At 26.8% G+C, this 16579-nt stretch overlaps 1 protein-coding gene and 1 long non-coding RNA gene across 3 annotated transcripts; one reads left to right on the top strand and one right to left on the bottom strand.

The window, feature by feature from the left end:
• Positions 1-2054: 2054 nt before the first annotated feature.
• Positions 2055-8026, bottom strand: LOC109788581 (putative protein phosphatase 2C 59). Of its 2 annotated transcripts, none has more exons than XM_020347344.3 (9): positions 7868-8026; positions 7369-7632; positions 6596-6723; positions 5242-5340; positions 4979-5137; positions 4087-4173; positions 3907-3998; positions 3237-3311; positions 2055-2710 (listed from the first exon to the last, which is right to left on the bottom strand). In XM_020347344.3, the coding sequence occupies exons 2-9, from the start codon at positions 7575-7577 to the stop codon at positions 2552-2554; spliced, it is 1008 nt and encodes a 335-aa protein (XP_020202933.1). In that variant the 5' UTR covers positions 7578-7632; positions 7868-8026; the 3' UTR covers positions 2055-2551. The 2 variants fall into 2 exon arrangements, with proteins under 2 accessions (XP_020202933.1, XP_020202934.1); XM_020347345.3 differs by having other exon boundaries at positions 7755-8007.
• LOC114915114 (uncharacterized) lies at positions 2607-3252 on the top strand. Its single transcript, XR_003802999.2, has 2 exons — positions 2607-2745; positions 2874-3252. It is a non-coding gene; the product is annotated as an uncharacterized LOC114915114 (long non-coding RNA).
• Positions 8027-16579: the final 8553 nt, after the last annotated feature.

Raw genomic sequence — 16579 nt, 5'->3', positions numbered from 1 at the left:
ACATCATATTTATACTCATATTACTTCATGTTCTGTGATTAATATCACATGATAACTTAAGTGAAAAAAAAAAAAAAAAAAAAAAAAACTTCCTATACATTATGTAAATTACATTATTTTTACATTTTGGTATTATCTTCAAATTTTATTATTTTGTTGACCTATCAATAGCGAAAAAAACTTAGACACGATTTTTATAGGTACTCTAGTTCATCTATTAAGATTAGAATTTTGTCTCAATAATCTATATGGTAAAAAAATTGCAGTAAAACTCTAATTGGAAAATAACTTGAAAATCACTTAAAGAGTTGTATATAATTTTTTCCTTTAACTAAATACACAAACTCAAACTTTGTTTTCATTAAATAGATCATCTCTAAAATTTGTCTCACTTAACATGTTTTTACCTCTAGATATATGGATTTAATTATTGTAAAGTGAAATATATTTTGGAAAAGAAAAGATTCAACTATGAATTAAAAAGTTAGGTGAGCCAAATTGAACAAATTCATAATGATATAACGTTGGTTTTATAGATCAATAAAAATGATTTTGTTTATGTGCTCCACACGCAACACGTTGTCTCTATTATATTACATAACTTCGGCTTTTGTTGACCCGACACCAGCTCAACCAGGAAATAGTTAGAAGGCAAAATTATATATATATATATATATATATATATATATATATAAAATTAAACATCGTGAGAAAATGATTATTGGGGACCCCGGTGTGGTTGGTGGTAGTGCAATTTCCAAGTATTTTAATCCATAACCACATTTTATTTATTTATGTTTCACTTTATTTTTTATTCCATGACTTGGAGGGCAAGGCATGAATTGTGCTTACAATTTCTACTATATAAGGCTTCAGCTTGCTTGCCATTTTCTCCATTCCTCTCTCTCTCTCTCTCTCTCTCTCTCTCTCTCTCTCTCTCTCTCTCTCTCTCTCTCTCTCTCTCTCTCTCTCTCTCTCTCTCTCTCTCTCTCTCTCTCTCTCTCTCTCTCTCTATATATATATATATATGTAAATATGCTTCTTTAAATTATGTAGCTGAATATTAGTAATTAAAGAAAAATGCTAGCAATACATTTTATTTAGTGGAAAACACAAATTTTGGTGAGTCACACATTTTATTTAATCTCTCTCAATTTTGTATTTTTCAATAAATCATAACTAATGAAAGTATGTTAAAAGGAAAGAGTGTATCGCTAGCACAGTAGCACTCCTTTATTAGTAAATTTTATGCTATTTTACTATATTTTTAACATTTTTTAAGAGTACATTAACAATTGTAGTTATTCCAATTAGAATATGCTTCCATAAAAAATACTGTTCTTAATTATATAACTATAAAAGTATAAACATGTTTGACTGAATCTTTTGGCACTCTGCATTCAATATACATGTGTGTGATGTGTTGGACTATGAAGATAATTATTTGTTCGCTCGTCGTACGTAAGAGCAAAAGCGGCCTTGACGACAATATGATTTTCTGAGTCCATTTCTCTACACAAATGACAAATCATTCCTTTTTGACGTATAACAAAAATTTCATGATGAAAATTATGAAATAAACCCCTATATGGATTTCATGTTCAGCCTCTATCCCTAATAGTCATCTTCTAATTCTGATTTCTAAAGTGCAGGTTTGTACAGGAAAAATGAGCCCAAATGGGTGTGGGTGTGGGTGTGGACCCTTTTCCAAGTTCATTAATCTCTTCAATAACCCACTTGGAAAAAATTATTAGCTAGATTGGTTTTACGGTTTAGAACTCCAAAACGGAGAAAAAGCTTTGTTTGGTTATTTTTGTGCAAAATCAATTTTAGTTCCAAAAGCCTGCTTGCATAGAAAAAGCTTTTGCATTAATGGGAAAAAAATCTGAACTAAATTTTACCATAAAGTTTTGAAATAAATGTTTCCAAACATAAATCACTTTTTTCAAACTCATATTTAACAAAAGTTAATTTTGCAAAATCGAGATCATCTGAAATCAAATTTACAACAAATCATTCAAACACCTATAAACAGTTAAACATGGTCACAAAAGGGAAAAAGAAAGAACACTTACTTTATTAGATTTATATTATTATACACTTGATAAAAACCATAATGCAAGTAGAACAAGGGTGTGTAACTGTTACAAGGGATGGGACTAAACATTGGAAAAACCAAGATAGACAATGAAGGGGGAATTAAATTTAACATCAACCAAGCACACAAGTATTTTGTTTGGGAGGTGGAGGAATTAATAAGATCAACACCACATTTACAAGCAGCATGTCATGTGTGTGCAATTAAAACACCGTAAACTCTTTGCACAACTACTTTTCCTGGCTACAAATAAGACACAATTATGGAAGTGAGATATAGTGTCAACAACTCTATGCTAGAGAGGACCATAGTGAGTTTAAATTTCATTTCTATTCTTGCATGGTACACAGCTACGAGGAGTGCCTATGACCAACTATAACAAACTGATTTTGTCACATCCCATCTTTTTTTATCCATCACCAGATTATGCACTAGCCTTCTAACGAAGGACACTTAGCCAGAGTTATTATGAGAAGAAGCACCTTGGTTTGTCAAGAAACGAACCACAACACATGTAATGTTGTCAGAACTACCTCTCTGATATGCTTCTTGCATCAGTCTCTTTGCTGCCTCCTCGGCGTCCTCAATTTGTTTGATCATAGCAACAGCTTCCTGGAGAAAAGTGAAAGATTGAGGGAGTTAGATGAGTAAGACTTCAGAGCTTGGCTTTGTCATTTTACAATTACATGTTTATCAGATATGATTCGTTAGTTGGTCTTTAATTTTTCTAGGAAAGTGATAGCTAGCTAATTTTCTTGAACCTTACATCATGTAGGTCATCATATCTTTATAGTGGTGAAGATGAACCTACACATGTTGCGCAGAATTTATAGATATTTTTTTATGGCACAATACCAATGGTAGAGAGAGGATCAGTCCTTGGTTTCTAGTTTAAATGGTGGTTTCTAACATGAAACATTTTGGTGGATTCTCTTGTGTTCATGAAGGAAATCTTTGACCCACATGTTTCAGAAAGAAGTTATTAACCTTATCAAATCATGGCAGTAAAAGCACCTAAAAATAGGTAAATAAACAAACTCCAGGGTTCTTGATAGGTTTAACTCATTATATTTTCATGGTTTGTGCCGGAAATGTACTATAGTTATCAAAAGTGGAAGAAATGAAAATCATTGCAAACCTCATTCGAGACAACATCCCATAGTCCATCACTGGCCAATATAAGAAACTCAAGAGAGCTATCAATCTTTTCTTCCTGCAAGAGCACAAACATGTTTCATTACTTAAAACCATTTGAACAAGAAAAAACACCAGTATGGAGACATCTCTCTAATATGGACTTGTTATATTACAGATTATTCTTATGGTTAGCAGCATTTCTCCTCAAAAAGCATTAACATGCTATTGTTCAAGGTTAAATGTACTTAAGTATATCAATAAAAGATTTATCTCTTCATTGTACTTTTTCACCATAATAAAGTTTAGGGAATATCCAAATATGTAAAGAAGCCATAAACAAATATGCATAAAATCAAAACCACATTCATGGTAATATACAACATGCAAATCAGTCAAAAAATTTCAGAACAAATTCTTGGGCAGCAGGATCCAATAGTAATGACAAACCTATGTGTAGGAAGCTATTTCTGATTTTTTTTAATATATTTTACAGGTAGTTAAGCATGTTTTAAGCTTGATTTTTTTTTCATCTTCTCATTTGAAGCAGTGATTTCTCTCTCCAAATTACTGAATGGATGCTTCTGAATGTAAACCATATACTAAATCAGACACCCTGTACAGACACAGATTGAGATAAATCCAAGAATGGATTCACCATATTAGAAACACACCTGGATTTCTGGATCAGCAACAACATATTGCTTCAAGAGTCTATCACCAAATGCACGAGAAACAGCAAGAACACCCCCAACTCTCCAAGTTCCTGTAAAACACAATGCCTAAATTTTCCAGAGACAAACAAGATGAATCTAAAAATCAAATAATGAAAGCTAACTGCAAGATGACCTCACCAGCCCACATAACAAATCCACCTGCATCTTCAATCCTTTGCCTCTCATCAGTTTGGTCTGGCTTGTGATCTCGAGAAACAGCAATGGCTAGAGGAAACAAAAATAGGAAAGTAAAATGTTTAAGTCACCATTCAATTTTCGAAGTTTAAAACTAAAAATAAAAAATTATCAGCAATAAGTGCAAGAACTTGCAACATACAAATACAGACACCATTCACATCCACATCCTTACTTATCATTAACAATGCAGATATAAAACCAAATGAATGCCCTTAATATCTTATCAATGAATGATGCCTAGATAATCTTTCAAGATACATTTACAAGAAAGAAAGAATTGCCAATTATGGTATTGGGAATAATAATAAATAATAAATAAAAAAAATCATATCATATACGCAAACATCAACATACGAACTATGATAAGTCCATCATTAAACACTCGAAATTAAACTATATATGAAGATAAGACTAAAATAAATATGTAGCACTTAGCACTCAGTCTGTAGAGTTTCACACATTTAATGTTTCCTTAATAGCATACCAGTGCATAAAAGTCCTTAAACATGTAAATACAAGTGAAATGGACAGACAATAGTAAAAATGATTAATTAATGATTGTAAATCTGCTGAGACAATACAAATTAAGTACTTCAATATATTTCTGCCTCAATAGAGATGACTCGAATATGGATATTAGCAGGAGAAACCTAGCATAAATGCATATGGTTGGCACAATACTAACTTTCAGAACCATTTGACAATAACAACAATTATTATGATATCCTGAGGTATCATAAAACCAAAATTCATGTGAAAACATATTCACAATACAATGTATGCAACTAAAAGTGTATTTACAAATACATGACCATAAAGCTACAAGCCTTACCATTTCCACCCCTGCATATAACAGCTCTGGAATCCCCAACATTTGCAACAAGCAAACGGTCACCAACAAGAATGGCGGTGGAAGCAGTTGATCCAGCATCTCTGTTTTGAGTATTTTCAGATTTCAGAAATTCAGAGTCGGTATGGCTATAGGCATCAGCTGTGGAGAAAAACAGTTTGGCAGAAGGAAAATAAAAATTATTCTCAAGATTTATCAAATTGGAGAAAATCGGGATGCTATGTCACGGGTGTGAAATTACAAACCTATTGCAGATTTGGTGTCAGAAATGAATTTTGGATGGCTGATCAAATTGCTAAATAAGTTTTGCTTGACATACTCAGCAGCACGAGCACCACCATGGCCTGAAAGTTTCAACCAAGAAAGTTACAGCTACCTTCTACATTTTTAGCTGATAAAACAGTATTGAGTATAGGTTACATGAAGCCAATAGTGTATAACTCCTACATGCTTAATTAAATGATAAAAATGAAATGCTATATAAAGAAAAACTCAGCACTCAATAAATGCTCCTATGAGGAATTCATGAAGGTACTTCATCACAATAAAGAATACTAGAAAATACAAGACAATGGTTAAAGCCTCTGGAAATTACGCTCAAAGACAGGTTACTTAGATGAGAAACCTACAGAGTGAAGTCTTTCATGGTGTGCAGAAAATAGTACTATAGCCAATCTGAACAATCAAACATTCCAGGTAGGGGTGTTCACTGGATTGGATTTACTATTTTACCCAATGAACATGACAATCCAAACCAAACCAATTAAATTGGTTCGAATTGGTTAGGTTATTGGTTCTTTACTCTTTCAAACAAAACCAATTAAATGTTGCTTCAAAATTTGTATTTTCTTTATTTTCATTTATTTTAATTTTCTTATGATCTTATCTAATGTTATCAAATAAATGTATCAAAAAATCTAATGTTATCAAATGTCTTAATTTGGTCACATTTATTGTGTAATTTTTTTATTATATTTTAGGTAAAGAAATTAATGATATATGTAAAATCATAACTATAGAAAAATTAATTTTTTAAAATAAAATAAATAATTAGTTATTAGACAACAAGTAATATTTTTACCTTGCATTAAAATAAAACTAAATATTTATATAAAACAGACAATAAATGAAAATATAAGCTTGAAAAAATATAATAACATTTTTTTATCATAACCTAGTACCTAAACCAAACCAATCCAATTTTAGTTGGATTGGCCGAAAAAGATTTTCAAAAACTCAAACCAATCAATCAAATATAATTAATTCAGATTTAATTTTACCTAATTTCAAAACAATCTAACCCATAAACACCCCTAAATTTCCACGATAAGTATAGAAGCATCCACATATGCCACTATAAAGTTGCCTGGAATAATTAATTTTACAATAACATAGAGAGGGAAAATTCATGTATAGAAACAAATCCATAAAGAAACAACAAATAGGAATATAAATAATCAATTTTTATTAGGTCAAAATGCAATAGTTCATTGTTTTCCAATTAATGTACAACTATAATCAGTCCCTCATCTTAGCACCTTCTTAACATACGTAGCAAAGTTACAAGGACAAGGAGATAAGAAAATTATATAAGAATACCATCAAATACTCCAAATAGGCCAACAATTTCACCATCAACACCATCAATTTTCGTCTCATAAAAATCTTCCATTGATGATCTCTTGCCAGGGGAGCTAGCATAGCCATAGCTGAATTTTCCATTCTGACTGCAGTTACAAGTCACAACAAATTACGCCAAAATAATATCATTCAATCAACCAAAAGACAGAAAGCATAAAGAAAGACTAGTTAGCATCGTCTAAGACCATCGAATTATGCACATAAATCACCATCCATGTTCAATTATTGTCATAGTAAAAAAAATTCTGCTAAGGGTATTCATTCCTGTAGGAGTACAATACAGATACAACATTATCCAGTATAATTTATAGCCTGTAAGATACAGAGAAGCAAATACATAAACCAACAAGAAAGCTAAAAACCAGAACTTGACTATTATATTCAACAAAACAAAGATTGACCAGGTCTACTCTACATTAGGCAAGGCCTCTCTTCAAATAATTTCATTATGCAAAGAAAAACCCCAAAAAATTTGCCTCGTGACCCATGATCATAAAACTCAAACACTAACAAGAACACAATTGAGACAGTAAATCTGCAAAGAAACGCATGAGTAATACAACATAACGGACATAACATAACAGACAAAAGAATTCAACATAAAACTACCTAGTGAGAATATTAGAATACCATTAACCAACAACAATAACTGTAACCATTAAATAAACACGCCAATTCTTAAGCATGTTCAACCAATTCTAGATCTAGAGAAAGATAGATAGAATACAAACCTGAGGCCCCCTCCGCTGACAGGTGAATCTTCTGCAGCATGAACCTGGCTTGAAGAGGACAAAACTGAATTGAGGTACCCCATATCACAGCTTGAATATTCAGGGTTCCCAGGTACAGCTTGTTTGACCAATAACAAAAAATGAAGAAATAATAGAGCTATTGCGTGTGTACAGCTTATTCTTGCGTGCAAAAGGTTCCAAGTTATCATAACACTAAGTGGGGTGGGGTCATTTCGGAATAATCACACACTCCTCAAGATTAATCTGCACAGAAACCCCACAAGGAAGAAAGTGAAGTTAATATCACAAAGCAGATAAATTTCCCAAAAAGACTCAAACTTTGTTTCACCCAAAAGGAAAAAATAAAAAAAAATTAAGACACAAACTTTGTGCTTGGATCTTGATATTATTAATCAAATCAAACACGGAACAAGGTAGGGATTTTGGTGAGAATTATTGAACATGGAAAAGTATGCAATTAGGCGGAGAAAGAAAGTACCAAAGGAAGAAGGAAAGAGGGAAGAAATGGAATGGCACAGAGAAGAGAGAGAAAGTTGAAGAGATGATAGGAGACAAAGTTACAAAACGGTGAGAAAACAGAGTGGATTCTGTTTAATTTTTGGTTCAAGTTATCTTCATGGTTTGTTTGTTCCAACAACAATCTTGTTCAACGCATTTAACTAATTAATCAATTACATCTCTAAAAAAATATTTTTGGGATTTCTTAACTTAATAAGAAAATCAATCAAACACATAAGTTGTGGAATTGTTTCCTTAAAAATAATGATTTTTAATTTAATTAACAAATAAATAATCTATACTGGATTCGAACGTAAGCGCGGATCAATTCCTACTACTGAACCACACAATTGGAGTTTAATCTATACACAAATAGTATAAAAAAAAAAATTATTTTGACATTCATGGCAAATTGTTATATACCGTAAATTTATTAGTTTGGAAAAAATAATTAAATATTACGTAAACACAAAAGATTTTTAGGAATTTATTTTAATTTTTTATTTTATATAATTTTTATTTATTATAATTATTTATTAATTAATTTTTAACATTTTAAAAGTAAACTATTAATAAATGAAAATAATTTTGTGTTATAATATGTAATATTTATCATAAATCTAAAATATAATTTATATGTTTAAAAATAATTATTTATATAAATTTTAAATGTAAGTATATATATTCAAAAATAATTTTTTATATAATTTATTATAAATTTTAGATCTATATTATTATTATATAAAGAGAATATTTTTTTAACTATATTAATTTTCATTTTTATATAGAACCTTTTGTCCCTTTTTATTTTATTGAATATCTGATCTTTTGAGTACCAGAATTTTACCAACAACATAAGTATTTCTTTTAATTAATTTTCACTTTTTTTATTTTTCACAATGAATATGTACCAGCTAATACTTTTCTATACAAAAAAATAATATTTTTTATTGTTCAAAATATATAAAGAGATCAAATACTTCGACTCTATCAATATATATGATAAATATTTAATTTATGTATTGTATATGAAAAATACTAATTATTTTAAAAATCTTACTTCTTAAGATTTTTAATCAATGGTAATGTAAAAAAAATAAAAAATAAAATAAAAAAAGTAGTGAAGATAATACATATTAATTAAACTCTTAATTGAAATGCATTTAAGTAGAGGATATAAGTGGTATAGAAAGAAAAAAAACTACTAAAAAATTACACTATCATTTGACTACAATTTATCATATATAACCAGTTTAAATAAACATTAAAGTCATTACAGTAATAAAGGATCAGAGTAAATGTATAAGAATTTATATCTGTTCAATATGATCTTCATTGAACAAAATATATGACCAATTTAAACCACTTTGAAATTCCCTTCAAAAAAAACTTACTTTGAAATTCATACTTAAATAATTTTGGTATATTAATAATGTAAAATTGTTTACATCAATAAATGTACGTAAATTAATTTTGTACTTATTATCAAATCGTTGATTTGAATAGAATTAGATTTAGATTTCTTTAACTAGAGTTGTTGAAAGAAAAATATTACTCCTAACCAAATTTTTTAAAAATAATTACTAAGGTAAATATTTTGAACCAAAAACATGATTATAAGAAAATTAAATTATTTTAATTATTTTAAAAATTTTGGTGAAACTAAAATTGGTTGTGTTGGTCGGTGATTCATTCATTAAGCACCAAAAAAAAAAGGTTTGGTATCCTACGCGCGCGTAGCCGGAGGACAAGGGAAGCTTAGGTGAGAGTGTGACCGAGTCTTTGCCAAAACATTACTCTAGGCATGGCAACGGAGCGGGACTAGGGGGTTTTATGTTCTCTGCACCCGCCCCGCAGATTTAAATCGCATTTGCTTCCATTCTCGATATTTATTAAGAGTAAAATTTGGATACTCATCCTTGTTTCTGGCAGGGTTTGAATTTCCCCGCCTCGCTCCTGTCATTGCTTCTATCTTTTTTTCTTTTAAATAAATATGAATAAATTTAAAAAAAATAAAAATAAAATAAAATAATACAAATTTTTACATATAAATATTTTTAATTTTAATTTATATATATATAAATAATTTTTTAATTATATTATTAAGCGGAACAGGTACGGAAGCCAGTTAGATTGTTGTATCTAATTCTATTTGATGGATCACATAAATTTTATAAAAAAAATCTAATTAATTGTTCTTTGTTACAAACTTTAGGTTAATCTTAAATAAAAGAAAAACAATCTCAACCATTAGCTTCTCTAATTTTTTTATTTATTTTATTTCTGACGCTTGTTGTACATAAGCAGACATCGTTCATGTTTATTATTGCTATGCTTGAAATATCTTACCTGTTGCATCATTCAAAGGTTGACTAATTGTAATTGTTGTTGGGTCATAAATTCCATGATGCCAACTTGGACCTCCCCTTCTGCTAAGTTTACCTGAAAGGTTCATAATGAATTTTGGATTTAGGTACGTACAAGAATCCTATAAAAGAATCACAGTTTTTTTTTTAAGTATTTATATATTAAATAAAATAAGGTATTAATTAGTGCTGACCTAATGTGATACTTTTCCTGCAAGTGGTTCATTAAATTTGATGTTTGTTTTTATCTTTATAGTATTTTCGTAAGTTTAAGAGTCAAGGCTTGGATTCAAACACCGTCCATCAATTCCTTTGACCATTACTGTTTCTAATGTGCCAGCACCATGCATTGTAATATGGGCAGGTTGTTTAAATTTTAAAAACAAAATACTATAAAATGTTTTCCAAAAGTTTCTTTTTAAAAGAGTTAAATTATAATTTTCTCTTGCTATTTAGTTTTTAATATTCTAATTAGTCACGCTATTTTTAAATAATTTAATTTAATTTTTAATTTTTAAAGTTATTCAATATCTTTTATCAAAATTGACATAATAAAATTGGGCAAAAGAAAAATATTAAAAAAAAATTAAATTAGAGGAACAAATTGAAACTTTTAAAAATAATAATATTGAATTGAACCATTTAACAATAGTAAGAACACATTAAATCATTTAAAAATAATAAGAGATAATTGAATAATAATTAGCAAAATAATTTATATCTATATACAATATTAAAATGAGTTTTTTTATTTATCTTAAAATTATCTTAGATTAAATTAAAATAATAACTAAATAAAAAATAAATTTTCTATTTTTATCGATTTTGGATTGGTTGACAAATTATTACCCGTTATAAACTTAAAATGAGCTAAAAAAAATTAAGTGAATAGACAAATTATTACATTAGTTCTCGATCATATCAATTAAATCGGAAGATTCAATTCAATTTTTAAAAAATATAATAAAAATTGAATAACATTCATGAAAACAAATTTAATTACCTTAATAAGATGATAAAAATAACAAATTGAGTATTTAAAATTAATATATATATATATATATCATAAAATGAAGAAAGATTTATCTAATAAAAGAAAATATCAAATAGATAAATAAAAATTTTAATTTATCTAAACAAAAAATATTAGAGAAATTATTATTTAATTTAACTCATCTATTTGTGGAATGATAAATTTGATCGTATTATTTTTAAATGGTTTAATTTGATCTTCGAATTTTTAAAAGATATATAATATTATCTTTTTATTTATTAATAATATTATTAGTGTCAATTTGGATAGAAGGATAACATATAATATTTTTAAGAAAATTAAAAAATCATTAAACTATTTAAAAATAATGAGACCAAATTAAATTATAATTATAAATAAAAGATCTATATAAAATATATGAGTTGTTTCTTAAAAAATAAAATAAAAATTTATTCTTAAAACAAGTACTTTAAACAAATATATAAAAAATTGAAAAAATTGATTATCTTAATAATAAATAAAAAAAAACATTTTTTCATTTAAACGAGTTTCATATCTATTCATCTCTCGTGCTCATTTTATAATTATTCATTTCCTTAAATGTTATCTATAAATTATGTTATAAAAGAAAGAAAATGTAGAGATAACAAACTAGACAATATGAAATAAAACAAAGAATTTGATTGATATATTATTTTTGGAAGAGGACTAACCTATTTATAAATACATGTAGTAACTGAACAATTACATAAAAAATGAATAATATATAACAAAAATATAAATGGTAATGATTGATAGTAAATATTGACATCCACTAATTGAGCCACTAATTATTATTCATAACAATTAAGTTATTTTGATTAAGTGAAGGTTGACAATTAGTTAATCCAGTTTATATAAGTTGGCTTAATATGATTGGTACTTTAAATAAATTAATTCAACTCAATCCATGATAAGCCAAAAAAAATCAATTTGACTTAACTTATCACAGGTTGATGGATCATCAGTTAGGTGAATTGGCTCATCAATTTTTTTTTAAATAAAAAATTAATTACGCATTTTTGCTTTTAATAAAAGAAATTTATTTATAAACATGGTCTACATAATGTCATAAAACTAACAACTAAGGACTAGGTTGTGTTCATGGGACATGTTTCTGTTGAACAAACACTATTTTTTTAATAAATAATTAAATATTTATAATTTTTTCTATTAAAAAATTAGATCTATCATTGATTCAAAAGTAATTACAAAATAAAATATCAACTAAAATTTTAAATAATAATTACATAAAACATAAACATAAAATTTTTATTATTTTAATTGTATTAGATTAAACAAATCAACTTAACTCATTTTGACTCAAACTCATTTAATTTCTAAGTTAAGTAAGTCGAATTGAAATTTAACCAAAATTAATATACATTTTTCCCTAACATAGTCTGATCTGAATCTGTGATAAACTAAATTAATCTATCAAATTAGACTCACTTTCACACTTTTAATTTTAAATGTAATTCGATGTTATTTATTTCTTTTCGAAAAAATAGTTTGTCCATACATTAATCATACGGAATGGATTAATAGTGATAGATGCACGGATTTTAATAATTTATAAATTCAAATTTTGATGCTGTTATTGTGGTAAATAAATTAATTTTTGCGCATGATAATATAAGTATTTATTTTCCTTAAAATCATTTTTCTTGATCTATAGTTTCTATATCTTGTGGCTGTATGCCTGTATCTGGTTTCGTGAGTAAAATTCCAATTAGCTTTTTCAAAAAAAATACCTGATTTATTTATTATAACAAAATTTGTTATTAACGATAATTATTTAATAATAATATTTTAATTGCCGCTATTTAATTATATAATAAAAATATTAATGAGTAATATATAATAACCACTAAAAATATATTTATATTACACTAAAGTTTACTATTAACGACAATTATTTATTGAAAAAACTTAAGTCTCACATCGATTAGAGATAAGATAATTAAATAATATATAAGTGAGTAATAACTATCACCTTACAAGTTGATTTTATAGGGTTGAGTTAGACTCCTAATTCACTATTCTAAATTGGTATCAAATTAGCCACTATTACCAAGTTCAATAGTACTATAAAACAATTAGAGAGTAACTTTCACCTTATATCTCACATCTCTTAAGAGACAAGACAATTAAAAAAATAAATTAAAAAATATATAAATAGAAGACAACCCTCATCTTACAAATCACATATCGACTAAAGATAAAAAAAAAGTATATAAATTATGAATTTAGAAAAGGAAATTATAGGAATAAATTATTTAAAGTTTTACTAGTAAAAGATAAAAGTCACTAAATGGATGGAAATGAGACAATTGAAAAAAAAAACTTTTAATAGCCTTTAAAATGACTACTAGAATTGTCACTAAAAAAAAATATGTTTTTCTAAAAATTTAGTATATTTTTACTAGCATTTTATATAAATATCGATAATAGTATTAGCGAACATAGATACACTAGTCATTATTTAAATGTTGATAAAAAAAAATTTCATTTATATAATTGCTAAAGAATAAATTAATTGTCACAAAAAACTAATTTTGATGTAATGATTTTTTAGAATAAAATATTTATTTTATCAAATAAGTCAACACTATAAGATTATATGGAAATTCAATTATGATTAAATTTGTTTTAAGAATAGATTTTTTTTATCAACAAATATTAATTGTTAGTTGTTAATTAACTAGAGATTTGAACTCACATCTTCTTATCACTTCGACCCAATATGTCTCTTCTTAATCACTCGGATGACCTTATCATTCTGAATAGATGGCTTTTATGAACACTAAGACATCAATTTCACCTTAAAATTTGTTATTTATTAAAAAAAATATCAGGTATTTGAGTTGGTTTTATTAACATGACTTTTATCTAAAAGGAATAAAAATTGAGTATAGACATTAACGATTTATGTTAATAATGTATATTGATAATTAAAGAGGTTAGTGGTACCCTACATGAAATCATACTTTACTTGAATCTAAATTTTTTATATAAAAAAATATCAATAATTAATATTTTGTACAAATAAAATTTTATCAATATATTTTTTATATCCATATAATTCATACAAATAACTTACTTATCCATCTTTAAGATAGTATTCTTTTTAGCACAGTTTTTTCATCTCGAAGATTTGAATAATATACTTTATTTAAAGGAATTCGTTAAATACTACTTGAACTAGTCATTTATTAATATAAAATATCATTATATTAATATAATTTTAATATATTTATACTAATAAACTATTTTTTCGAAATAGGAAATTTGTGAAAAATAAGAAAGTGAAATTCTTTTAGTGGTGTTGGTTGACTTTCAATTTGATAAATAAATTTTAAGTTAAATTAAATATTATTAAATTTTGATTAATTATTAAATAAATAATAACCTTTAGTTGAAGATCTTCGATATATGATTATTTTTCTGTCGAATAATCATAAAGTATGATTCCCTATCTATTATTTTCACTCATTAATAAAACACTAAAGAAGAAATAATCGTCGCCTCAAGAAATGGTTTGATACGTCATTGCTGTTTCTTAAATTTTCTTTGGTGGTTGTGTTCCCAATCAAGAAGGAAACCATGGCAACGCTTCCATGTGGCAAGAGATGGGGCAAAGTGTTAAAGTCAAAACAATATTTTTTTAAAAAAAGTCCAGCAAATATTATTTTAGAATAAATATTAGCAAGTATATCGATATATCCATTGTAAATGTATTTCTAAATATAGATAAAATATTAGAAAGTTTAATTGATAAAAATCACTATTTTAGTGATGATAGAAAATTAAAATATAAAAATATTACCATTTAACATTTTAATTTAAAATTACTTTGGTTAATAGAATAATATTTTGTTAGTAATTATAAATAAATAGTTATCAATTGATATATTATAATTATGAAGTATTAAATTTATTGATGACTAGTTTAAGTTGTAATACTGTAAATTTTATGATTATTTAGTTATTTTTATTAATTAAATAATTATATAATTTGTTGTTTTAATTGCTTTAAAAACATTAACGATTAAGAAATATTTAATATATTTAATAAATATTTAGCTTGTACATTCATGCTAAAATATTAATTTAAATATAAAAAATAGATAATTTGCGACAACTAATTAAAGTAATTTTTCATATATGTGCTAACGGGTTATTTAAGAGAAATATGACCATCTTCAATTAAAAATTAGATTAAAGCATATTTTAAAAATGTAATTATTAATTTGTTTTCTTTTAAAAAGTAACACACTGTAACACTCTCTATATTTAACTATCTTCTCTGATGCAAAAGATTGTTTATGATATTATTTTCTTAAGGAACTTCTAAAATTGTATGTTTCGAAAAGGGGTTTTAAATTTTTGAAGAGGTCCTACTAAAGGAAGCAAACAATTAAGTATTTTTACTCTAAAAAAAAGAAGAAGAAGAAGATACTTTTACAATTATAATAGCTTGAATCTGAAGTTCAAAGAAGATACTTTAACCTCAGTGTTGGAAACTTTTTCAATCTTTTCTACCACAGTATTCTTCAGCAATAATGCACAGAAATGGAAAATTTGAAACTTTAGCTTCTCCCTCTTAATAGTCCTAACCAAGTAAAAAAAAATTAAAAAAAAATAGTGGTTTAGACACTATACAAAGGCAGTGCAAAGAGTGGCAGACAGATTAGGACCTCCTTTGAGAAGAATTGGTGTGAATAAATTCTCATGATGGTGTGATTTTCAATCTTCTAGATACATACACACTTATCTTTGACATTTTCCCGTGCTGTGATTTTCATTCCAGATTTTCCTCACATATCATAATCTCTGTATACATGTTTTTCCTCTCTTCTCTTCTGCATTAATTCACCTATCCAACTACTTGAAGAGTCTTTTTTTTATATTATGTTTTATAATCATATTACAAGTACGTAATATATCAACTTTATGATATTTAATTTTTATTAGTAAATTTAACTGCTCACTTTTTAATAAAGTATTTCTTTTTAATCACATTTGTTCATTTATAAAACTTGAATTCAAAAGTTAAAATCTTACCTAAAATAATTGACTCAAGTATATACCACTCGGAACTATTTATTACAAGTAGGGTAATCATCAGTAGAGAAAGGGAACTACTATCTCGTCCTAATTAATTTCCAACTACCAAAGGTGACTCTTGTCAAACTATAAAGTATATATTTCTCACGTACTTCCAAATAATGGTGGGTGGTTTGCGTTGTTTTAATGTTGATCACATATTCATCTCAAGTATTTGATTAGG

Source organism: Cajanus cajan, chromosome 9 (genome assembly GCF_000230855.2).
Source record: "Cajanus cajan strain Asha chromosome 9, NIPB_CcT2T_4, whole genome shotgun sequence".
NCBI classification, from domain to species: Eukaryota; Viridiplantae; Streptophyta; class Magnoliopsida; order Fabales; family Fabaceae; genus Cajanus; species Cajanus cajan.
The sequence above is the reverse complement of the archived record's forward strand: the minus strand, read 5'-3'. Positions and strand labels throughout refer to the sequence as shown.